At 40.7% G+C, this 26,015-nt stretch overlaps 1 protein-coding gene across 7 annotated transcripts in view; it reads right to left on the bottom strand.

Annotated features, from left to right (window-relative positions):
* Positions 1-26,015, bottom strand: part of TRIM24 (tripartite motif containing 24) — a 125,485-nt gene that overhangs the window by 11,294 nt on the left and 88,176 nt on the right. For 3 of the 7 annotated variants that reach the window (XM_055284166.2, XM_063642300.1, XM_063642302.1), the window contains exons 8-12: positions 22,869-22,986; positions 19,216-19,382; positions 6,446-6,619; positions 3,128-3,301; positions 318-453 (exon numbers count right to left, since the gene is read on the bottom strand). In XM_055284166.2, coding sequence (XP_055140141.1) covers positions 318-453; positions 3,128-3,301; positions 6,446-6,619; positions 19,216-19,382; positions 22,869-22,986 — 769 coding nt within the window. Of the gene's footprint in view, positions 1-317; positions 454-3,127; positions 3,302-6,445; positions 6,620-19,113; positions 19,383-22,868; positions 22,987-26,015 lie in introns of all 7 variants that reach the window. The other 4 variants (XM_055284165.2, XM_063642301.1, XM_063642298.1 and 1 more) reach the window with 3 other exon arrangements.

The raw sequence follows: 26,015 nt of genomic DNA, 5'->3' as shown, positions 1-26,015 counted from the left end.
GGTAGAGCAGAATATTTACAGTCCCAGCTACTCAGGAGGCTGAGGTGGGAGATCACTTGAGCTCAGGAGTGAGTCTGCAGTGAGCTATGATCGCACCACTGCACTCTAGCCTGGCAAGAGAGCAAGACTGTGACTCGAAAGAAAGAAAGGATAAAGAAATTTAACCTTTGTTTTCTTTGAAAGCATACTAATTTTAAATAGTGAAAAACTCAGATTAAGCATTCAACAAAAAAGAAGGAGAAGAGGGGTAATTTTTTATTCCAAGTAAAGTGAAAACTAGAAAAACTTTCACAAAAATCAAAAGAAGCCCACTTTACCTGCAAGGCCTGGAGATGGCACTGATGAATTTGGTGACTGGACCGTTCTGTTTGAGGGTGGTCTTGGCTGGCCATGATCTATATTAGTATCTTTCCTCACAATATTGTCCAGCATAATAGTACTTGAACAGTCAATCTTACAAGAAAAGAAATTATTTCAGGGCATTCTGACTTTGCAAGTTAAAAGCTACTTTTAAATTTATAAGAAAGCTTCAATAACTTAATTATTATCAAATAACAAAACATAGATACCACATTTGCGAAGTTCTAACAGATATCTTCCCCATGAACAACCCTGAATAAAGGTTTTCACTATCTTAGTGTTTCACCTTAGTAAAATATTGAGGACACTATTTCAAAAACAAGAGTCAAAAGGAATATCATGTCATTCACACTCTTAAAAATTGAAAAAAAAATTCTTAATTTATAAAGAAACGACAAAAGCTTGCCATATGAAAAACACAAACTTGGTGAGAAGACTATCACAATTTTACATTTGTTGCAAATCTCTTTAATGTCTCCCTAAACAGCATTCAGTCTACTGTGGTGTATTCAATCTATTGTGGTGCATGGTTTTGCTTGAAAAATATGAAGAAAATCTAGCCTCACACAGATAGGACCTAGTGGACCCTCTAAAAGGGATACTTTAACAACTGATACTCTGGGTATGTGCTAGATAGATGAAGTCCATATATTTACAGCACTAACCTCACTGAATACGTTACTATTGTTTTGTAGGAGAAACGGTGAATCCTAAAGATTCTTGCTGTAATATAACAGGAATACAAATAACACTTCTTTTCCTTATTCATTGCCAGGAAAAATATTTATAAATCCCTAATGAGTAAGCGTTTAATGCTTTAGACACAAAAATTCTTTCATGCCTACATATACCAAATTTCCCACCAATGTCTTTGAGCTTAAAATCCAGTTCAATTCTTTAACATAGTTCTACTCTTGTTCAACCAGGATTCTATAAGATAATTAAGTCCTACAGCCATAGGGCACAGTTTGTATATAATGAATCAATTTCTTGCTTATGCACCTAGAATGGTACTAATTATGAAGCACCTTTGGGAGAAATGAGAAAACAGTCATTCATTTCAGCTTATTCTGTAATTCCTAAGAAGAATTTCAGGTAAGAAAGGCTGGTGGGAAAAGGTTCACCTGTATAAGGACTGCAGAGGAAAAAGCAGAAAGAATTTTACTTTCTGTGGGTTCGGGGGTGGGGGAAATCGGGCCAGGCGATTCATACACAGGGTCATTTTTGTTTTAATATTCTTTTGGCAATACTTGGCCAATATTTTTCCGAGAGTACAAAAAGTACTAGAATGACTAAATTCATGAGAACTTAATACAAGGAAAGTTGTTTACATTGTGGGATAATCCTAAAAGCCAAATAAAACTATGGGGATTAGATATAAGTTTTCCTATGAACCATCCACGCATGAGAAAATATGTGTATTCTACTCATTTAAAGTATACAAAACTATTTTAAAAATGGAATGACTCTGGTAAGATTAACAATGCAACTATTAGGAAATATTAACTGATCTCAACTTGGAAAACATAATGAAAATAAAAAAGTTATTTTCACAATCTTATAGGTAATTAGATCCAAGTAAAGAGTACAAGATATTTCCTAAAAGCTTCTTAATGTTAGGTGCGTATGTATATGTGCACGAGAGTTATCTGTTTAAAGTCATCTAACTTTAGATTAAAAAAAAGATCAAACACAGAATCAACTTATATATGGAGATCTGTCTACAGAATGTAGACTTTCTGCCCTTTGGAATAGTCATACTGGCTAGGTGTAGTGGCTCATGCCTGTAATCCCAGCACTTTAGGAGGCCAAGGCGGAAGGATCCCTTCAGCCCAGGAGTTCAAGACCAGCCTGGGTAACATAGGGTGTCTCCCCCATCTCTATTAAAAATAAAAATCATTTAAAAATATAATAACAAAAAGTCATACTGACAAAGAGTTTGGAGAGTGAGTTAATTTACATGTAATATAAACCAGAGGTAATTTTGCACTTGTCAGTATGATCTAACAGGATTTCTATTATTAAACTTGTCTTCATCTCTTCTGATGTACAGCCATTCAACTTCCCAGCATATCTTTCCATGTCCTTACTTTTCTCCTTTCCCAGCTTAGATTCCACGATCCATCACCATAATCACTCATTTACAAACACCTTTAACTCTGGTGGCTTGAAAGACATTAGGTTATGTGTCCAATGTTCATAATCTTTTTATTTTTACTACTGTTGTAATATTCTGAAGGATTAAAATTAACTTGTAAAAACAAACAACCTATAATCCAACAAATTCATGCCTTCTACCAGATCCAAATTCACCGACAATTTTCTTTCCCTCCCTTCCTTCCTTCCTTCCTTCCTTCCTTCCTTCCTTCCTTCCTTCCTTCCTTCCTTCCTTCCTTCCTTCCTCCCTCCTCTCTCTCTCCTTCTCTCCTTCTCTCTCTCTCTCTCTCTCTCTCTTTCTCTCTTTCTTTCTTTCTTTCGACAGGGTCTCCGCTCTGTTAGGCTGGAGTGCAGTGGCGTGATCTCGGCTCACCACAACCTCCACCTCCCAAATAGCTAGGATTACACGTATGTGCTACCATGCCTGGTTAATTTTTGTATATTTTGGTAGAGACGGGGATTCACCATGTTGGCCAGGCTGGTCTCAAACTCCTGACCTCAAGTCATCTGTCTGCCTCAGCCTCCCAAAGTGCTGGGATTACAGGAGTGAGCCACTGCACCCAGCCAACAGTTTTCAACAGAGGCTAGTATAAATTTTGTGTCTACTTACATCCGGAAGAGACGGAAGATTATAAGACCCTCCCACTGGTGAGCTCAAATCGATCATAGGTGAACCAAAAGCCTTTCCATCATATCCTGCTGCACTAGTAATCGTGGGGCTGGAAGGAGTAGAGGATGTGCTGTTGGTAGTTGATGGGGTTCCCTGTCCACTGCTGATCTGCCACTACGGTAACAGGAAGAGAAGAACAAAGACTATCAACAAGCTTATAAAATACAACATCTATCTAATCACTCATACAAAATGAAGTAGAAGAGTTCAACTGTAATTTACATGGAAGGAGAACTGGACAGCGAAAGACTGCATAAGTATATATAATTTTCATTAATCTAGTCAAAAAAAAAAAAACAAGTAAAAAGCACTGATTTTTACTGGAAGACAACAGTTAGTATATACCAGAAAATCACAGTACCCAATCTTGGCAGGTTTATACATACTGGAAAAAAAATGTAAATATATACATAGCAACTTCAAGGTAAAGACGGAGGGCTGAAAACATACATTTCTTCTATCCCTATCTGAAACACTTGAAAATAATAAGCTACAGACTGGTGCTTTCAGGATTTTATATTCCTCTTCTCATATATGAACAGATAATTAGGCCTCGATAAATATCTGAGGAAAGTACTATCATTCCTGCTGAGATAAACACATTAAGATGATGATAGGCATGCTGAAGTACATAGAGGTGAAGCATGCTGCTGTCTGCAATTTACTCAAAACCTATTGAAAAACATGATGGGCTGGGCATGGTGGCTCATGCCTGTAATCCCAGCACTTTGGGAGCCCGAGGTGGGTGGATAACTTGAGGTCAAGAGTTCAAGACCACCCTGGCCAACATGGTGAAACTCCATCTCTACTAAAACACAAAAATTAACCGGGTGTGGTGGTGGGCACCTGTAATCCCAGCTACTTGGGAGGCTGTGGCAGGAGAATCACTGGAACCCAGGAGGCAGAGGTTGCAGTGAGCCAAGATCGCACCAGTGCACTCCAGCCTGGGCTACAGAGAGCGAGATTCCGCCTCAACAACAACAACAACAACAACAACAAAAAAAGGATGACTTCATGAATGGACAAAGGAATAGATAAACATGTAATAAGGCAAGTAGAACAAAATGTTCCCTATATAATTCTTTCAATTTTTATTTGAAAATTTTCATGCTGGGAGAAGGAAAGTAACTAAGAGTACTGCAAGATGCTGTATTTTCCAAACATGGTCATTCATAAATGAACAGCCCTATATAAAATGTCTGAAAGATTCCAATTTTGAAAAACCTAATTTATATATTCCCTTGTAAAAACTACATACAGAAACATAAGAAGTTGGATATGAATGTCTTCTTTACCACCTACTCCACCCCCTATGCCCCCTTTCCTCCTCCTCTACCAAGAACAATCAGTTGGTGGATCGTTTCAGGTTTTTTTCCTATGCACATGATGAGGCTAGAGGAAAACACATACACAAATGAGATAACACCTCACAAAAATTCTGTAAAATGCTTTTCCTCACATACTCAGAACATCATATCTAGATTACTGCATTTTCTTAATATCTGAAAAGTATTCCACTGTATGAGTACACTCTAATTTGTTAAGCTCATCTACTACTTAAAACCAATTTCCCACTAGATTTTTCCCTGGCTTGTTCATTTACTTATTCATTTATCTTTACATTTTTGGTCAACAACCATTTTAAAAAAAACATGTTTAGTGTCTACTCATTAAAATATAATAAATAGGGAAGAGGTAAACATTTGAGTACTGAGCATGTGCTAGGTGCTTGTATATACATTAGAATAAACTCTCAACAGAACTCTGCAAGACACTCATTTTATAGCTGAGGCAAGTGAGATGTGAAAAGACTGAGTAAGTGCCACAAAATTATTAGGAAAATAAGTAGAATTTAAGGCCAAACTGAAGCTTGGGTCCATTTTACTTTCCTTCTAATGATGCAATAATAGGTATGAATTTTAAATAATTAAAATATTGTTTAGGAGAATTTGGTGATGACATAGCAAAGCCAAATTGATTATACAAAGATATGTATAGACACACAGTGTACATACTTTTAAAATATTAAAATGATTTTATTAAAATGAATGTTATAGAATTATGAAAATTGCATCATCTTTATTTTGGTCTTGGAGAAACCAAAATCAGTCTACAATCAGCTAGACAGGCTGTTGTCACAGGAGTTTTGAGAAGAAAAAACACTGCGATAACTTTTACTTTAAGATAATGTAAAACAGAAAATGTTTTTACCTGAAGACATTAATTATATAAATAATACAGCCAGGTATGGTGGCCCACACCTGTAATCCCAGCACTTTGGGAGGCTGAGGCGGGCATATCACTTGAGGCCAGGAGTTCGAGACCAGCCTTGCCAACATGGTGAAACCCTGTCTCTACTAAAAATACAAAAATTAGCCAGGCATGGTAGTGGGCGCCTGTAATCCCAGCTACTCTGGAGGCTGAGGCAGGAAAATCGCTTGAACCCAGGAGGCAGAGGTTGCAGTGAGCTGAGATCATGCTACTGTACTCTAGCCTGAGTGACAAAAGCAAGACTCCATTTAAAAAAAAAAAAAAAAAAAAAAGGAGGCCAGGTACAGTGGCTCACGAGTTTAGGAGACTGAGACCATCCTGGCTAACACGGTGAAACCCCGTCTCTACTAAAAATACAAAAAAAATTAGCCAGGCATGGTGGCGAGTACCTGTAGTCTCAGCTACTCGGGAGGCTGAGGCAGGAGAATCACGTGAACCTGGGAGGCAAAGATTGCAGTTAGCCCAGATCGCGCCCCTGCACTCCAGCCTGGGCGACAGAGAGAGACTCTGTCTCAAAAAAAGTAAAAAATAAAAATAAGCTGTATCATATTAAATATGCATTAAATATTAAACTTCATCAGATATATATGTATTCCCTCTTGAAACTGTGCCATAATTTTGTTTCCAAGAAATCTTGAGACACTTCAAAGATTCATTTATTGTTCTATTTTGTGAATGTAACTTGTATTTGTTAGAATACTTTTATCTTAGGAAATTTAATATACTCACCTAAAAGTTATCCATACCATATTATAAAAATTAATACCTATGGTCATTGATTATATTGGGCCATCACTTCTACATAAGTGGTTTAATTTCTCTTATTGATAAAACACGTCAAACTTTGCAATTCACATTTATTTAAAAAATGAAAAAGAAGACTTGCTCTTGGCTCTTTATAACCTGTTGCTTAATCTATAAATTCTTTGTGATTTGAAAGTAGAAAGCAGCAGAAAAAGCGACTGAGAAAAGAAGGTAGATATATACCTGTTTTATGGCTTGTTGAGCCAAGAAAGCCATCTGTAAGGGGTTGGGCTTTATTGCTTGTCGTGGTATATTCTGGTTTGGTGGATATCTCAGTTGTTGAGGATGAGGAGGAAGAACTGGTCCATTGGGTTTGGGGCTGTGATTCTGAAAGTTTATCAAACGTGGAGGGGGCTGCTAGAAAAAAGAAATTAAACCAATTTAGTAACAATCTTCTTCTGAAAAACAAATTATAAATCTCTATCTTATAAAACTTTTACAGAAAAATAGAACTCTGCCACAGATCAATCAATTATTAGGATTTACATAAGGGAATGAGGGGTGGGGGATGGGCAGACTTTCAGAACTTGTGTAAACAACTTTTTTAAAAGAACTTTATTAGGAAAGAACCTTGGGAGAGGGACTGCCACTTAGATTTTGTAAGTAGATTGTACTTGAATTGGACCTAGGCCATGTTGGGAAGTAGGTAAAATGTGTCTTTGGTATCCTTTTAAGTCCTTCACAATTATCTTTCACAAAGAACTACCCTTTTGAAACCTCCTAAAAATAAAGTGATGGTAGAATAATAACTGCTAACACTTATTGAGCAGTTATTAAATGCCAGGTACTGCTTTAAGGGCTTCACATGTATTCACTAATTTATTCTTAGCAATAATATTATAAAGCACAGATTATTTCTATTGTATAGATAAGAAAGCAAAAATAAAGCATAGAAAATTTAGTAACTTGCCCAAGATTAACAAAGACAGTAAGGCATGGAGCTGGGATTTGAACAAGTAGTCTGGCTCAATGGGTGTACTCAAAATGAACAAATCATTAATAACGAAAATAGTTGATATTAATAAAACTTAATAAGTTTTAGATCTTACTGAGCCCTGGCAGGCATTTTACATATTATTATGTTATTGAGCCTTATGAAGTAGGTATTATTACCCTTGTTTTGCAAATTAGGAAACTAAAAGTTTGAAAACATAGATAATTTGAAAAAAGCCACACAGCTAATACCAAGCAGCACACCAAGGCTTTAATCCAAATCTAGTCTGCCATATCATTACCAAAACATGTTCGGGTGCTTAGCTGGCTGTTAAGATACTGACTAATTACAACTTAGATGATGAGTATCCACAGAAGAAAACATTTTCTGTTTTTTTTTTTTTTTTGAGATGGAGTCTTGTTCTGATCTTGGCTCACTGCAACCTCTGCCTCCTGGGTTCAAGTGATTCTCCTGCCTCAGCCTCTCAAGTAGCTGGAATTACAGGAATGCCCCACCACACCTGGCTAATTTTTGTATTTTTAGTAGAGATGGGGTTTTGCCATGTTGGTCAGGCTGGTTTCGAACTCCTGACCTCAAGTGATCAGCTCACCTCAGCCTCCCAAAGTCCTGGGATTACAGGCTTGAGCCACTGTGCCTGGCCAGAAAACATATTTTCAAAGCAAAGTCTCCAAGAACAACCCTGGTTGATTACAGGAAGGCTGGGTGAAGGAATCACAAATGAGGCTGAAGCAGAAATTAAAAAGAGAAAAACAAGTTTTCCTGTACTTAGCTGACTCACTCCAAGGCCAGCAATAGGCAGGACCCTGGCAAAGCTTTGATAAAACTATCTGGAAAGCCAGAGCCCAAAGGAAGGAGCTCCAGAGACTCTCCCAGCACCCCCTCAGAGCAAGGTTAAGAAAAACAAATTCCTTTACTATCTCCTCATGCCCCTTACCATTACTCAATTTCCAGGTTTTTTAAGTTCTTGTTCTTACTTCAATGCAGCTGCAAGGTCACAAGCTATGCTAAGGATTATGAAACCTGTCACTGTTTGATTGACTGCCTTTGTTCTGCTTCTGTAAACCTGCTTGCCTACACTACGAGTTCATGCCATTAGATTCCCACCACGCCATTTAAACTAGCCAACCCCCTTTCAGAAGTGTGTATAAAAGTCAAGCCCTGTCTTTGTTTGGGGCTTAGTCTTTGGATGTGAATCCGTTGGGCCAGTGGCCACTTAAATAAAATCCTCCTATTCTACCTATTGGTCTCTCCAGTCCTGAAAACATTTTCTGGGGGCTTGCCCGGGATTGGAGATGACAGGTTTACTGTCTCTTTGCCTGTGAGACTGAAGCCCCCAGCCGGGGAAGACCCGTGACCCCAGGCGCCATTGGGAGAACTTCAACCCAGAGGGACGATCAGCTCTCCCGTGACCCTACCTGACAGCGCAATGGAACGTAAGGGGGTACAGGACAATTCCAGGAACAGTGCACTACAGGATCATGGTAAGGTTTGGGCCTGAGGCAGGACCTGTCTCATAAGAATGGAAGGGGAGCCTGATCACCTCCCGGGGTGTAACTAGTAGTCCAACACAGGACGTGAGAGTGGCTTGCAAAGTCAGAGAAGCTCACAAGCTCACACCCTAACCAACCCAGGACATAAGAGTGGCTTGCAGAGTCGGTTGAGAAAGAGGAACTGGGAGCGGGGAAGTGTGTGAGTGCATGTGAAAGAGGCGGTTCCAGGAGGAACCAACGTGGGGAGTGACGTGTGGGGGCCGCAGGTCTCTTAGCGTAGACCATACACTCTGAGAGAACTGTGGGACCGACTGGGACTAGCAGTGATCCACATATGGCTTAGGGAGGTGCCCCACAATTTAGTAATTGTGGGGGTCAAAACAGAGCCTCCAATGCTAAGTGGCATCTGAAATACTCCTGCGAGGGGGACGGTCTAATCGGTCCAAAGCGAAAGTGACAGTGAGTGTGTGTGCTGTAACTGGGAGGAAATGGGAGGAAAGTCGTCAAAACCCACCCCATTACAATGTATGTTAAAGAATTTTAAGAAAGGTTATGCAGGGGATTACGGGATGAAGTTGACCCCTCAGAGGTTGAGAACTCTCTGTGAAATAGAATGGCCCTCTTTTAGTGTCGGATGGCCAGCCAAAGTAACTATAGATAGGGAAACAATTGGCCATGTATTTAAGGTGGTGATTGGAGTCGGAGGACAGCCAGGGCACCCAGACCAATTCCCTTATATTGACTCATGGCTAAATATAGTTCAAACTCGACCTGCATGGTTGCAGCCCTGCCTGGCAGCTTACTGCAAAATACTTGTGGCTCAGACCGAGCCTAAAGTGAAAGTAAAATCAGCTTTGCTGGCAAACACGGAGACAAAGGAAAAGTCACCGGAAGGGCAAGAGAAACCAGTTTTGCAGCACCTGCCAGAGGAGATAGAAATTCCTCTTCCATATATTCCAATCTACCCCCATTTACCAAGGCCAACGGCCCCCAAGGAGTCAGATTCAGATGGTAACATGCTCCAAGACTCACCCCAAAAGGAAAGATTGGAGCCCCAGGAGGCCAGGGAAGAAAGACAAAATGATCAAGTGGGCTGCCTCCAATCTGGTCACGCTTGGGCTATGCAAATGCCTCTCAGGGAGACACAGGGACCCATCTATTATGAACAGGGTCAAGTCCAAGGGGGGCAACGGAACTTCATCTACCAGCCTTTTACAACCACTGATCTCCTAAACTGGAAACACCATACCCCCTCCTACATGGAGAAGACCCAGGCCCTCATAGATCTAATGCAGTCCATCTTCCAGACACACAATCCAACTTGGCCAGACTGTAGGCAGCTCCTCTTGACACTGTTTAACACTGAGGAGCACTAGAGGATAAACCAGGCAGCTCTCTGCTGGCTAGAAGCCAGTGCACCTGAAGGCACACTTAACATTCAGGCATACGCTCAGGGCCAGTTTCCAGAAGCAGACCTCCACTGGGATTCAAATGATGCAGCCCAATTACAGTACCTACAGAGGTACCGAGAAGCACCCTTGCAAGGGCTAAAGGAAGGCAGGAAAAACGCAATCAATATAGGAAATATCTCAGAAGTTCTTCAAGGAGCTGATGAGAGCCCTAGCCGGTTTTATGAGCGACTCTGTGAGGCATTCCAGCTTTACACTCTGTTTGACCCTGAGGCCGCTGAAAATCAGTGCATGGTGAACACAGCATTTGTAGGACAAGCCCAGGGTGACATCAGGTGGAAGATGCAAAAGCTAAAAAATTTCACAGGCATGAATGCCACCCAACTTATAGGAGTGGCCACCAAGGTGTACGTTAACCGTGACCAAGAGGCAAAAAAGGAAGCAGATCGGAGGCTTAGTAAAAAGGCCAATATGTTAGCAGTGGCCCTCACGGAAAGGGAAACTAGCATTGCAAGAGGGTGCGGACATGGACACGGGCACAGACGGAGATGGGGCCAAACCAGACAGAGGCTCAAAAGCTGGCTGAGGTTAGATAAGCACCAATGTGCACGATGCAAAAAGGGACACTAGAAAAATCAGTGTCCAGAGGGCAGTGAAGAAAATGGTGGAAGCTATGAAACAAAAATGCCACCAGTCAAAGGCTGCTGCACCCTGAAGGAACCAGATACCGACCTGATCGGGTTGGCAGGGACTGAAGAATACAAGGACAAGGACAGACCAGGCTCCTTCTCCTTAGGCCCCCAGGAGCCCATGGTCACATTAGAAGTGGGGGGCCAGCTAATGGACTTTATGGTGGACACTGGGGCTGAACACCTGGTAGTAATCTGATCCATAGGACCACTATCCAAAAACTATACAACTATTGTAGGGGCCACCAGGGTCTCAGAGAAGAGGCCATTTTGTTGGCCAAGGAGGTTTGTTATAGGAGGAAAAAAGGTCCAACATGAATTCCTATACCTCCCAAATTGCCCAGTTCCCCTGCTGGGGAGAGACCTACTCCAAAAACTGCAAGCACAGATTGCTTTTGGGCCACAAGGGGATATGACTCTAAACCTAACTCACCCGAAGGCCATGGTGTTAACCCTTACCATCCCGCAAACTGAGGAACGGAGGCTATACACAAAAGAGCCACCAGAACTGTCTCACGAACCAGGAATACTTGAATTATAGAGGCTACTTAATAAAATTCCTGGAGTATGGGCTGAAGATAACCCACCCGGGCTGGCTAAAGATTAGGTGCCAGTGGTAGTAGAGCTAAAACCAGGGGCAACCCCAGTTCAGTTTGCCAGTACCTGCTTTTCCCAGAAGCCATATGAGGTGTTCACAAACACTTAGGAGTGAGCGACTCTACAAACATGGAATCATGTTTGTAGTCAAATGCCAGTCACCCTGGAACACTCTACTCCTGCCAGTATGGAAGCCATCTGGAGAATACAGGCCAGTGAAGGACTTGTGTGCTGTGAACCACACTACAGTAAACATCCACGTGATGGTACCAAACCCATATGCTTTGATGGGACTTATTCCAGCAAGTGCTGCCTGGTTCACTTGCCTAGACCTGAAAGATGCATTCTTCTGACTTCACCTGGCACCAATTAGCCCATTTTGCATTTCAATGGAGCAAGTTGAAGTTCACCTGGACAAGACTCCCACAAGGATTCAAAAAATCTCCCACAATCTTTAAACCTCAAAGCCTACACCCCACCAAATGACAACTGCACCTTGCTGCAATACATAGATGACCTTCTTTTGGCAGCCCCAACCCTAGAAGACTGCCTTCAAGGGACCCAAGACCTCCTCCATCTCCTGTATAAGGTAGAAGGCTCAAATCTGCTCCAGGAGAGTCCAATATTTAGGCTTTGAAGTGAGTCAAGGGGAACAGTGGCTTGGCAGTGAGCAAAAGAAGGCTGTTTGTGCACTCCCCACTCCAACCACCCAGCGACAAATAAGAGAATTCTAGGGGCAGCAGGGTTCTGCTGTATCTGAATCCCAAATTTCTCACTTATGGCCAAGCCATTATATGAAGCCACAAAAGAGGGGAGAAAAGGAGTCCCTCCTCTGGGAGGCCGACCAGGAGAAGGCATTTAAGTGGATCAAAGAAGCCTTGACTCAGGCCCCAGCCGTAGGATTGCCAGAACTAAGCCTTTCTTTCTATATGTCCATGAGTGAAAAGGAATGGCTATAGGGGTCCTAACTCAGGTCATAGGATCATGGCGTGGCCCGGTAGCATAATTATCCAAGCAACTGGATTCTGTGGCACTAGGACGGCCTCCGTGCCTCAAAGCACTAGCTGCCACAGCCCTACTGGCACAGGAAGCTGACCAACTGACTCCAGGGCAGCAACTGACCATCCAGGTACTGCACTCAGGTATAACTTTAATGGATCAGAGAGGGCATCCTTGGTTATCAAACCTAAGAATGACTCGATACCAAGGACTCCTATGCAAAAATCCTCACATAAATACCCTAAACCCGGCTACCTTGCTCCCAATTGATTTGGAACCAGGAGGCCCCCCTTCATTGTTGTGTAGATGGAGTAGGCGAGGTATTCTCAAGCCAGAAAGATCTTACAAACCAACCCCTCAAGGACCCAGATGTTGAATACTTTACAGATGGAAGCAATTTTGTATTGGGAGCCCGGCAGGCTGGGTATGCAGTGGTAACACTGGACTCAGTGGTAGAGGCTCAGTTTCTGCCCACAGAACATCAGCCCAAAAAGCAGACCTAATAGCCCTGACAAGAGCCCTTTTGCTAGCAAAAGACAAAAAAGTCAATGTTTATACCAACTCCAAATATGCCTTTGCCACACTGCATGTTCATGGAGCTATATATATATAAGGAAAGAGGACTCTTAACTGCTGGGGGCAAAGAAATAAAGTATAAGGAAGAACTCCTACAGCTCTTAGATGCTGTATAGGCCCCAAAGAAAGTGGCTGTTAGGCACTACAAACCATCAAAAGGCAGGAACACTAGAGGCCAAAGGAAACGGAAAAGCAGATATGGAGGCAAAACAGGCAGGAATGACTACCCCGCATTGTAAAAAGGAAGCCCTAGCTTTGCCACTCCTCCCAGAGCCTCCCCTTCCAGAGGTAAAATTTCTCTCCAAATGAAAGGCCCTGGTTTGCCCAAGAGACTGGAAATTACATTGAAGAAGGATGGTGGAAATTCTCCGATGAGAGGCTAGCCATCCCTGAAATAGTGGCCCCCAAATTTGTGAGACAATTCCATCAAGGAACTCATATAAGGAAAACGGCACTAGAAACACTATTTGGATGCCATTTCTATGTGCTATGGCTCACTGCTATCACCCGAGCCGTTTGCAAACAATGTCTAATTTGTGCCCAGAACAACCCACGGCAAGAGCCCACTCGGCCCCAGGAATACAGGAAATATGAGCCACACCCTGTGAAAACCTACTAATGGACTTCACTGAGCTGCCCTGAGCCAGAGGCTATCCGTACATGTTAATGCTTGTCTGCACCTTTTCAGGATGGGTTAAGACTTTCTCCACCAGAACAGAGAAAGCATGAGACGTGACTAAAGTATTGTTAAGAGACATTATCATCAGATTTGGACTGCCCCTGACTCCAGGGTCAGACAATGATCTGGCATTTGTAGATGAAATAGTTCAAGATCTAGCAAGGCTGTTAAAAATAAAATGGAAGTTACACACAGCCTACCAGCCACAGAGTTCAGGAAAAGTAGAACACATGAATTGGACACTTAAACAACTACTGAAGAAATATTGGCAAGAAACTCATCTGAGATGGGATCAAGTCCTGCCCATGGTCCTCCTCCGAGTCAGGTGCACCCTCACCAAACAAACTGGCTATTAACCCTATGAGATCTTGTTCGGTTGGCCATCCCCAGTCATAGGTCAAATTAAAGTGACCTCCGTGAACTAGCAGAATTAACCTTAAGAAGGCAAATGCAGGCTTTAGGGATAGCCATGCAAAGAATCCATGGCTAGGTACAGGAAAGAATGCCCATAAGCCTAACAGACCCATCACACCCTTTTAGACCTGGGGACTCTGTTTAGGTTAAGAAATGGAACCCAACCGCTTTAGGACCCATATAGGATGGGCCCCATACCGTAATCTTGTCCACTCCCACTGCTGTTAAAGTTGCAGGAACTGTGCCTTGGATCCACCACAGTCAGCTGAAACCAGCAGCCCAAGACAAGTGGACCAGCCAACAGGACCCAGACCATCTGACCCGGCTGATCCTACGGCGGGACCAGATTGCCAGTGAAGTCAATAGCCTTGCTCTGGTCACCCCGGAAGCTGACCAGTCTACGCACGGCTGAAGCTTGAGGAGACAACAGCCCTGCTCTAGTCACCCCAGAAGCTGACTAGTCTATGCCCGGCCAAAGCGTGAGCATTATCAGGGAAGTAAATGTGGTTAGAAATCTTAGGTCCAATAGCTTTCCTTATAATACTAATTGTTTTACTATTATCCTGTCGCTTTGCCCAACCTCCTCCCCGGGGCAAAGACCTCTTTTGTCCCTGCTGGGTATAAACATGCTACTCTTTACTTTCTTCCTACTCATCCCCATCATGGCACTCCCCATACCGGTGTCAGAAAATGGACTCATAGAAGGGTGCCCCCATTGCACACATACTACATGGTCGGGGAGCACCATAACTAGGACTCTGCTGTACCATATTTATTATGAGTGTGCAGGGACCCACTTAGGAACTTGTACTCATAACCAGGTAACCTACTCAATCTGTGACCCAGGAAATACCCAGCCCTACATATGTTATGACCCTAAGTCCCTACCTATTGAGACTTGGTTTGAAGTTCATACTAAGGAAGGGGATCTTCTAAACCAAACCAAAGCCTCTTCCCCTTATGGGGGGGTCATATCCTTATACTTCAGTGTTTGCCAGGAGGCAGCAATCCTGTAGTGGTCCATAATCATTGGCCCCACAGGGCACTATGGTACTTGTTCCAAGCAAAAATGTGTGCCCCTTGTTTGTTCCCCTGGGTCCCTGTTAACAGCCCGCTGGAGCTGCATGACTTGGTCCACTGATCGACAACCACCAAGGCAAGTCATACATATGAAACTACTGGAAAAACCAACTCATAAACCTAGCATTTGCTATCCCGCACATATCATCTTAAGAGCCAGGTCTGCCCATATGGACTACAGATTATCCCATGACACTGGGGTTCAAAGTCAAAGGTCAAAAAGTAAACTCAGAAGTCAGTCTGTATATTATAAGAAAACCTGGACCCGTTCAACCCAACAGTTCCCAGTTTTTGAGTCATTCTATAGGCACATCCACCAGGAGTGCCTGAACCCTCTCCCTTGGCCAGAAACCTGTTTGCCCAACTGGCAGAAAACAGTCAGTAGCCTACATGTCTCCTCATGCTATGCATGTGGAGGAACCATCATAGGGGATCAATGGCAGTAGGAAGCAAAGGAGCTAATGCCCCAAGATAACTTTACTCTGACTGTCCTCTCCCTTGAACCAATGCTCACAAGCTTGGGCATCTGGCTCTTAAACATCTTTATTATCAGGAGATTCTGCATTGCTCGCTGGGGAAAGGCCTTTACCAACTGGGTAGGAGAATTAACTTGCCTAGGACAGCAATATTACAATGAAACAACAGGAAAGACTTTATGGTGGGGCAGGATAAATAATTCCAAATCACCCCCCCTCCCAGTCCATTCTCCTGTTTCCCCTCTTTACATCACTCTTGGTATCAGCTTGAAACTCCAAATGCCTGGCAGGCACCTTCTGGCCTCTACTGGATCTGTGGGTCATGGGCATATGGGCAGCTGCCAGAGGCCTGTGTACTAGGGACAATCAGACCATCCTTCTTCCTAATCCCTCTAAGGCAAGGAGAAGCCTTAGGATACCCTGTTTATGACAAAACAAAAAGGAGAAATAAAAGGGGCATAACCATAGGAATCAGAAAGATGATGAACGGCCCCGAGAGAATAATCCAATATTATGGGCCAGCCACCTGGGTGGAAGATGGAACGTATGGATACTGTACCCCTATTTACATGCTCAACTGCATCATAACGTTATACGCGGTGCTTGAAATCATGACTAATGTCGCTGCAAGGGCCTTAAATCTACTGGCCCAACAAACCACAAAAACGAGAAATGCTATTTATCAAAATAGACTGGCTTTAGACTAGTCTCCTAGCCCAGGAAGGTGGGATATGCGGAAAGTTCAATCTAACTAATTGCTGCCTAGAAATTGATGACAATGGAAAGGTCACTGAAGATATAACTGCAAAAATCCAAAAATTAGCCTATGTTCCAGCCCAGACTTAGAAAGGATGGTCTCGATTCCCTCTTCGGGGGCTGGTTTTCATCTCTCAGAAGATTTAAAACCTTAATAGGAATAGTCCTGGCCATACTAGGAGGTTGCTTAATACTCCCTTGTCTCTTACCCCTCCTTGTTAAAAACATCCTATCAGCCATAGAGACTCTTGTCATCAGGCAAACTACCACTCAGCTAATGGCTCTAACTAAATATCAACCTTTGCCAAAGGAAGAAACCTGCCTTTTCATGAAGAATTAAGTAATAGAGATGCTTTCTATTAAACTTCATTTATAGGGAGCATCAAAGGGGGGAATGAAGCCAAAAATTAACAAGAGGAAAACAAGTTTTCCTGTACTTAGCTGACTCATTCCAAGGTCAGCAATAGGCAGGGCCCCGGCAAAGCCTTGAAAACACTATCTGGAAAGCCAGAGCCCAAAGGAAGGAGCTCCAGAGACTCTCCCAACACCCACTCAGAGCAAGGTTAAGAAAAACAAATTCCTTTACTATCTCCTCATGCCCCTTACCATTACTCAATTTCCAGGTTTTGTAAGCTCCTGTTTTTCTTTCAATGCAGCTGCAAGGTCACAAGCTATGCTAAGGATTACGAAACCTGTCACTGTTTGATTCAAACTGCCTTTGTTCTGCCTCTGTAAGCCTCCTTGCCTATACCACGAGTTTTGTGCCATTTAAATTAGCTAACCCCCTTTCAGAAGTGTGTATAAAAGTCAAGCCCTGTCTTTGTTTGGGACGTAGCCTTTGGATATGAATCCGTTGGGCCAGTGGCCACTTAAATAAAATCCTCCTGTTCCATCCATTGGTCTCTCTGGTCCTCTGATTCCTGCAACAAGGCAAGGGCTAGAAAGCAAGCCTGCTCTGTGGGCTCATAAATACTAGCCCTGGAAATTGAGACCAGTCCTAGAAGAAAAAGGTAACCTTATATGCCAGTCTCCTCTTGACTGATTCTCTACAATTGGGAATGTATTGCAAAATAAATATTCTTTCTAGTATATCTTAACTGTATGATCACAACTTCTCAAAGAGGAGCCTATTTCCCCCTACATTCACAGGAGGACAAACAAATAATCTTTTAAGGTTGAAGCAGCAACATCTGAAACTTTGACACTGTGAAGGCAGACAGCTATAAAGTACAGTCCTATTCTCTTTATTATTTTTATTCTTCCTCCCATTTTTGGAATTTACTATCCTCACCTGGGTCAACTGCTTCTCTCTTAAAAATTAGTTGGCACTGGGTTTACCTCATTAACTTTCAAGAGTGGCCAGCAATTACAGACCCAGTGAAAAATACATTTAGAAGCTGATTCTAAACAAGTGAAATTTTGTAGGTAAAGAGTAAAAAAATAGTATTAGAGAAAAATAAGAAAATCTCAAAACTGTAAAAAAGTGTAAACCTAAAAGCCATAGCAATGTTTTTATTTTTCCATGAAAATTTTGTGAATTGAAGGGTTTTATATTATAGAAATACAAGCAGAACATACTTAGGAAATTACATGGAAAAACTTTTAAATTTATCTAAGGGATAATTTTTCTTAGCCTAAAATGGTCCTTAAGGGAGAATAAAGGTAGTCATATAAGTCTTTTGCCACCTTCATCCAGACTAATGTTCACATATTGACAACCAAAAAAATGACAATGCCAGCGTAATGTGCTATGGTATGTAAGATGTCGACCATGCCATGAAGATACTTATGGTCTAGTAAGATATAAGGTGATTTTCCCCCCACCCTCCTGAACTGTTATGGTTGATTGAGTTAGTGTCTAAGAATCCCATGACAGAGGAAGCAACTTAAAAAATAAAATTAGGGGCCGGGCGCAGTGGGTCATGCCTGTAATCCCAGCACTTTGGGAGGCTGAGGTGGGCAGATCACAAGGTCAGGAGATCGAGACCATCCTGGCTAACAAGGTGAAACCCCATCTCTACTAAAAATACAAAAAATTAGCCGGGCGTGGTGGCACATGCCTGTAGTCCTAGCTACTCGGGAGGCTGAGGCAGGAGAATCGTTGAACCCGGGAGGCAGAGGTTGTAGTGGGCTGAGATCGTGTCATTGCACTCCAGCCTGAGTGACAGAGTGAGACTCCATCTCAAAAAAAAAAAAAAAAAAAAAAAAAAAAAATTGGATTATAGTAAAAATAAGAATGGTAGACAGTATATTTGCTCAGAAATAAAGTTTGAAAAAGGTAGATTATAATGAACCACACTTCTGCCCTTTTCTATTTCACTCTGCCCTAATTTCTAAGATGCAATGTAGTTTAACTAAACACTGCATCCTCACAGAGGACAGATTCTTAATGTATTCATCATTCTGAAGCACCAATATAGGAATTATAGGCACACAACTTTTCCCATCACTCACAGGCCTGCATTATTTAGGAATACAAACATTTATCCTTTGCAATAATTTAAAGACAATGAAGGGTGGATGAAAATAGATTTATCAACTCAATAAACCATTAAATCCTTTTTAAATAGGGATTAAAAACTAGGCATTAAATCAGGGATTCTTAATGTGACAAATTTTTATAAATGTAGATATTTAGATTATGGAAAATGGATGTCTTTGTTATTATGAGCTGCTCAACACAATTATACTATAATTATCTAAGTGAGGACAGGCCTGCTTCCAAATTTACCTGATGAGAGATGGAAGGTTGCTGGATGGGCCCCTGCATTCTAGGGTTTGGTAAACCCACAGGTGCTGGCCTCCGTTGCACCTGTTGCCTCTGAGCCATTACCTGTTGCTGCATATGCTGGAGCCGTAATTGAGCTAGGCTGATCTGTGTTGGGAACTTGGATAACTGGTTTGATGATAAACCACTTGGTGGCTGTGAATTCTGTTCCACGACAGGGTTCTGCTTAGGCATTTGTGGCTGGCTCTCTTTATCCTCGATTACTAAAGAACCTAATTAAAAAGAAAAGGTTAAGGGAAACAGTTTTTCAGATAGTTGGTGAAATATCACATTTTCTAAGGCTATTTTTGCAGAACTTCAAAATTGCCAAGGAATTCTCTGATCTCATGAGCCCTTTTACACTCTGAAAGATAGAGAACCCCCAAACAACTTTTGTTCACCTAACTTCTAGTCATCAAAATTTATAATATTAGAAATTAAAAATTTTTAAAACTTTCTAATTCATTTAATAATAAAACCATAACCACATGCTTTTATAAAGCTATATTATAAAAATTTGGTAAACATTTTTTGATATTTTAAAATACTGTTTGATGTTTTAAAAAATCTCTTTAAATATCTGGCTTAATAGCTGAAATCTCATTATCTGTTTCTGCACTATCATAATATATTGTTAAGTTAAAATATATGAAAAAAATTTCAGTCTCACTGTATGGCAGACAGCACCTGACAGCAATAACTTAGGTGTACCCTGTGAGTGACCCTGTATGGCCTAAGAAGAATGGGTGTTTGGAGTTCTACACTAAGGAACCCTGGAGTGGCCAACCTGGAGATCCATTCTTTATCAATGAAGAATATCTGAACTCCCAGCCCAGCCTGTGGAATCCAGGCCATATTGGGGATGGATGCCTTTTGCTTTGTGTTAAATGAAGGTTGCCACATGGAGGTTGCTAGCGGGAGGATGCTAAGTGCTACATAAACTACTTGCTGGTGTTTCTCCTGTCCAGCCCACTGCCACTGGACTGTGCTGTATGTAAGTTCCCTCAATAAGCCCTGTGCCTCGGACACTGGCTCCAGGTCTCTTCTTGGGCCTCTCAAACATGGTCCTATCCCTATTGAACTCAGTAGGGGTCTGGCACAACACTCATCCAGACGTGTAGTTGGAAAAAGGTGGCCTTTGTGGTCCGCTGAAAGAGTACCAGACTATACTTCGAGAACTGCTGTCATATATCCCAACAAGCGAACCTGACATTGGCTCTAAAAACAATCCCAAAAAGTATTTCTGAATCTTTACTATTAACAAGTTGTGATCTCTCAAGTTTCCTATACCTTTACAATGCATACTATGTTAACTTTTTGATACAGAATACATTGACTGGCTTAAAACTAGTTTTAAGAGTTTAATGGTGCCCTTGAAAGGCCTGATTCAAGCTTGATCTCAACATTAGAAAGTGAAATGTTTATGATTTACTAATCATATGCATTCTAAAAATATACAGTTATTCATTAAATGTTTACTGTGTGTAATTCACTATGACAAGTAGGTATATGTGTATGTTTAAAAGAAGCAATAACATTCTCTTTTACACATAAGGGATCTAAGGTTTAGAGAGGTTATAAAACTTATCTAAAGTCACTCAAGACAGTAACAAAATATTCATCTAGATCAGTATTTTCCCCTAGCACTTTTACATGTTTCTCAGAGCCATGGGTAACAAGTTTAGGAAACTTGTCTCCTTCTTTAGAGATTTACAATGTAAGTCTCATTGTATATGAATTTACAGTGCTGTAAATGACAGCTCTAAGAAATCCTACAGTAAAATATATTAACTTCATTATGTCGGTTTCACGAACTATTAAGACTAGGACATCCTGTTTTTGTTTTGGCTAAACTAGATTTATCTGAAACTATATTCATTTATGTGTGTACAGTTTTAAATATAATTCTTAAATGTACTTATGTCTATATGTAGGTGTATTTATGTATTGTGATATAAGTACATAACACATATGACCATTTGTTTGGATTTATATCTCGTGATGGGTTCCGAGTACAGATGAATGTGTGGTGGTAGAGTCAGGTGTGGCAATAAGTTACTTATACACGTTTTGTATTCTAAAGATGCTTCTTTTTGGCAAAATGAGTGTGTATAATTCCAGTTTCCTGCTATGTATCAATATACATATGTCTGTATCTAAACTAGTCTGCAGGGGTCTCCTTATCACCTTTGCTTCCGGGATTCTTTTTGTTCTTCCCTTATGGGTGAGATTGCCTATTTCCTCCTTTCCTGGTGAGTATGGGCTTTCTCCAGCCATTTTCTTTTCTCACCCAGAATCTAGTGTTGGGGATGAGAAACCATCTTTGATGATTCTGAAGCAAATTCAACGAGCATCCGCCACCCACCACCAAAATCATCAAAGATAATATTGTTTGATGAACAGACAATGTGTAGGGAATTCTTAAATTTGTTTGTATAGTTTCCCTGTGAGAAATTAAGAAAGAAGGCAAAAAGGTGTTTCTACTCAGCAAATAGTATAATAAAGAAGCTAAAGTAGTAACTTTCTGCTGAACTGCTTACAAGGATACTTTTATTCCTAATGTTACCAAAATGACAGTCTCTTTTTGTGATAATTCAGTAAGCTCTAATATAGTCATGTGTTGCTAAAGGATGGGGATATGTTCTGAGAAATGTGTCATTTAGGTAATTTTATCTTCAGACAAACATCAGTTTACTTATGTAAACCTACACTGTATAGCCTACTACACACCTAGGTTATATGGCATAGCTTATTGCTAGGTAGAGTCTAGGCCACAAACCAGCACAGCATGCAATTGTACTGAATTATCTGGACAATACTGTAGGCAACTGTAAATGGTGGTATTTGTGTATCTAAACATATGAAAGATACAGTAAAAAAAAAAAAAAAACCGTATTTATAAGTCATAGATGCAGTTAGTTGATTGAGATATCATTATGCAGTGATCTGGGTACTTGTCAGTATGTATGTTTTACTTCAATTAGTAAGATATCTATACAACTATTACCTGATCAGGCAAAAGAAGAAAACTAAAAGTCTTCCCTAAGCAATATAAAGGATTGAACCATTAGGTTCCTATTGAATAGTTGTAAAGATAAGCCAATAAAAATATAGTAGTTTAAAATAAAAGTTTCAGGATATCAAAAATCCTTTATCAATGACAAGTCAAGTTAACCCACTCTGATAAATTTAGAGCTAAGAGAACAAACCAGATTTGGGGGGTTGAGGGAACAGGACAGGACACCTAAATCTCTAAGTCTAGACACCCTGTCAGTCAATGTTATAGAATGTTTTCTTATCATCTGTACATGTACGTGTGTTTATATTCATGTATATTTGTTACCATATACATACATTAATGAAATACTATTAGAAACAACATGTCTTTTTAAAACAAAGTAATGAAACGTTTTGAAAGTGAGAGAACATATTTTCTTCGATCCTCCAGCATCAGCCTTCCGAGTAGCTGGGACTACAAGCATGTGCCACTACCCTTAGCTAACTTAGAAATCTTATGTGGAAATGGGCTTTCCCTATGCTGCTCAGGCTGGTCTTGAACTCCTGGGCTCAGGTGATCCTTGACAGATCCCAAAGTGCTAGGATTACAGATGTGAGCCACCATGTCCAGGCTAAGTGAACATGTTTTCAGTAACATGTCATAATCATTGAGTTTTACAAACAAATGCCACTGAGAAATGTATGTAATGGTAATGGCCTACCTAAGTTGATAATATTTTGAGCCCAGAAACTAGGATCACAGTGAAATTGGATGGTGTTGTTGGTCACTGGGGACGCATCACACCTTGCACGAAGGAGGTGCCGTAACCGGTATGTAATCTAGAAGAAAAAGGAGAGACAACTAAACATTAGGCAAACAATTTATTAAGTGTCCAGTAAATATACAAAAACAGTCTCTGGTATGTACATCAATACACAATAAACAATCATATATAGGTTTGTTGGACATACAACACAATTTTCTTTCCAAAACAAGTTTAAAAAGTTTTGAGGCATAACTCAGCTGTACTATTGAACCTATTTTGAAGTGACAGGTTAAAGTCAGTTTTTTGAATTATTAATAAAACTTTGCAGAATCACTAACTCAAATATTTGTAAAATAAAAATTATTAATGTATCTTAATGCTTTCATTTATTTTACTTACTCTCTTAGAAAAGGATTCAGAAGACTAGGGGCTAATGAGTTACAGGGAATACAAATTTGTCTCTGTTTAGGAAATGGAACTGGGCCTGTGAGTGAGGTGGTTCTCCTTGTTCCTCGTTACAGTTCTGTTCCCGCCATCGCCCTAAATACAACCAGCTTTGAATCTCATATCATCACACCACACCATCCACTTTCCTCCACGCTACAGTCATCAATGAGCATCTACTCATTCTCCCTCAGTCCTTGAAGATTTTAGTTCTTGGTTCACTATTACCATCTCCAACATTAGTCCTGTGGCAATTTTTGATGATTTCAATATCCAACCAAATGATTCACTTCCTCTAGTCCCCAAATACCAATAATCCTACAAACCCACCAGGTCCTATAAGACTTGGCTTTTTCCATCCTTTCATCTCACTTTACCCTTGCCCTCTATCCCTGAATTCCTCCTCATTATCCAGCTTCAATTCCAGGGTAAATCATCATCATAATTTCCTTACACACACACATACACACACACACACACACACACACATATCGTCAACTCCTCTTTCTCTCACTCACTCAATTATGTATGCTCACTTCACTCTCCTCAATGTTTCCACTAGATAAAACAACCTACCCTGGTTAAATCCCACATTCTGCCTGAATATAATTGAACTGATCTCACTTCAAACACATGACCACTTACTTCAGGTGGGCCATTAAGGCTGACTGGCTATCATATGACATTTCTCTAGTCCACTCACTTCCCTACTTTCCTAAATAACTATTTCCTACTTTCTTTTCTCTTTTTGAATCATCAGTATTTCCTCCCCCATTCTTAATCTTAGCTAATGTACTTGCTTAGCATTTCACTGAAAATCAGCAACAATCAAAGATCTTCCACAAACTTCCACCACTTTTCAGTCAATATCCCCTCCTGTTACAATGGATGATGAATGTCCATGTTTCTAGTTAAAGCCAGCCTTCCACTTGTGCAGTAGAGCACACCCCATCTTGCCTGCCCAGTAATTTTCATCCCTCTTCTGTAACACCAATTTTCCCATTTTACTGGATCACACCCATCAACATATAAATATGCTTTAAGTTTTTCCAGCTAAAAACAAAAACTCTTTACTCCTTTTCTCCCACCATCAACTATCCCATTTCTTTTGCAGCAAAACTCTTCAAAAGACTCCTCTAGGTTTACCGTCTCCTATTCTTCCCTGCCCATTCTTTCCTGAAACCATTATGTTCAGGCTTGTAGTAGCTTTTCACACAGGTGGTCAGTCTGCCTTCATGGAAATGCTTTTTTTCATTTGTTTTCCAGCACGCTACAATCCCATGGTTTTCCCTTGTTTCACTAGCTGCTACTCTTTTGGAGCCACTGAGAATAGATTTAGGTTCCAATGCCAAGCTGTTTTTGAACTCCCCAGTAAGGGCAGGGATTCCTCTGCTTCTGGGCAGTGCACAATCTCAGTCTCCATTGTAGGTGATTTCCTCTCTCCCACACCACTATGTGCTGGAATGCCCAGGGCTCAGTTTTTTGACTTCTCCCTTCCTCTACATTCATATGTAGTCATGTACCACACAGCAATGTTTCAGTCAACAATGGACCACATGTACAACAGTGGTCTCATAAAATTAATGAAGCTGAATAATTCCCATTGCCTAATGATGCTGGAGTTGTTGCAACATCACAGCACCAGGCATTACTCAAGTGTTTATGGTGATGCTGGTGTAAACAAACCTACAGTGCTGCCAGATGCAATGATAATAAACGACTATGTTACTGGTTTATATATTTACTATATTACACTTTTTCTCATTATTTTAGAGTGTACTCCTACTACTTACTAAAAAAAGTGACCGCCTCAGCCAAGTCCTTCAAGAGAGTCTCAGAAAAAGCATTATTATAATAGGAGATGAGAACTGAAGACTTTCCAGTGAGACAAAATGTGGAGGTGTAAGACAGTGATATTGATGATATGAACTTTGGGTAGGCCTAGGCTAACATGTGTGTTTGTGTCTTGGTTTTTAACAAAAGGTTTTAAAATAAGCAAATAAATACATAAGCTTAGGAATTAAAGATAAGGAAGAATTTGTACAACGTGTTTGTGTTTTAAGCTAACTGGTTATTACAAAAGTCAAAACATTTAAAAAATTAAAAAGTTTATAAAGTTAAAAAGTTACAGTAAGCTTTCCTTAAGTAAGCTAAAATTTATTATTGAAGAAAAAATATTTTCAAATAAATTTAATGTAGTCTAAAAGTATGGTGCTTATGAAGTACCCAGTAGTGTACAGTAATGTCCTACGCCTCCACAATCATTCATCATTCTACTCACTTGCTCACCCAAAGCAACTTCCAGTCCTGCAAACTCCATTCATGGTAACTGCCCTATACCTATACAGGTATAGTGTTTTTTTTTTTGACTCTCACTCTGTCACCCAGGCTGGAGTGGAGTGGTGCGATCTCAGCTCGGCTCACTGTAACCTCCATGGTGTACCATTTTTAAATCCTTTGTATTGTATTTTGACTGTACTTTTTCTATGTTTAAATATACAAACATTTACCATTATGTTACAACTGCCTACAGTATTCAGTACAGTGATATGCTGTACAGATCAGAGCAAAAGGGTAAACCATCTAGGTTTGTGTAAGTATATCCTATGACGTCACACAATGCCGAAATTACCATTTCTCAGAATGCATCCCTGTAAT

This window comes from Symphalangus syndactylus, chromosome 6 (genome assembly GCF_028878055.3).
Source record: "Symphalangus syndactylus isolate Jambi chromosome 6, NHGRI_mSymSyn1-v2.1_pri, whole genome shotgun sequence".
Lineage (NCBI taxonomy): Eukaryota > Metazoa > Chordata > Mammalia > Primates > Hylobatidae > Symphalangus > Symphalangus syndactylus.
The sequence above is the reverse complement of the archived record's forward strand: the minus strand, read 5'-3'. Positions and strand labels throughout refer to the sequence as shown.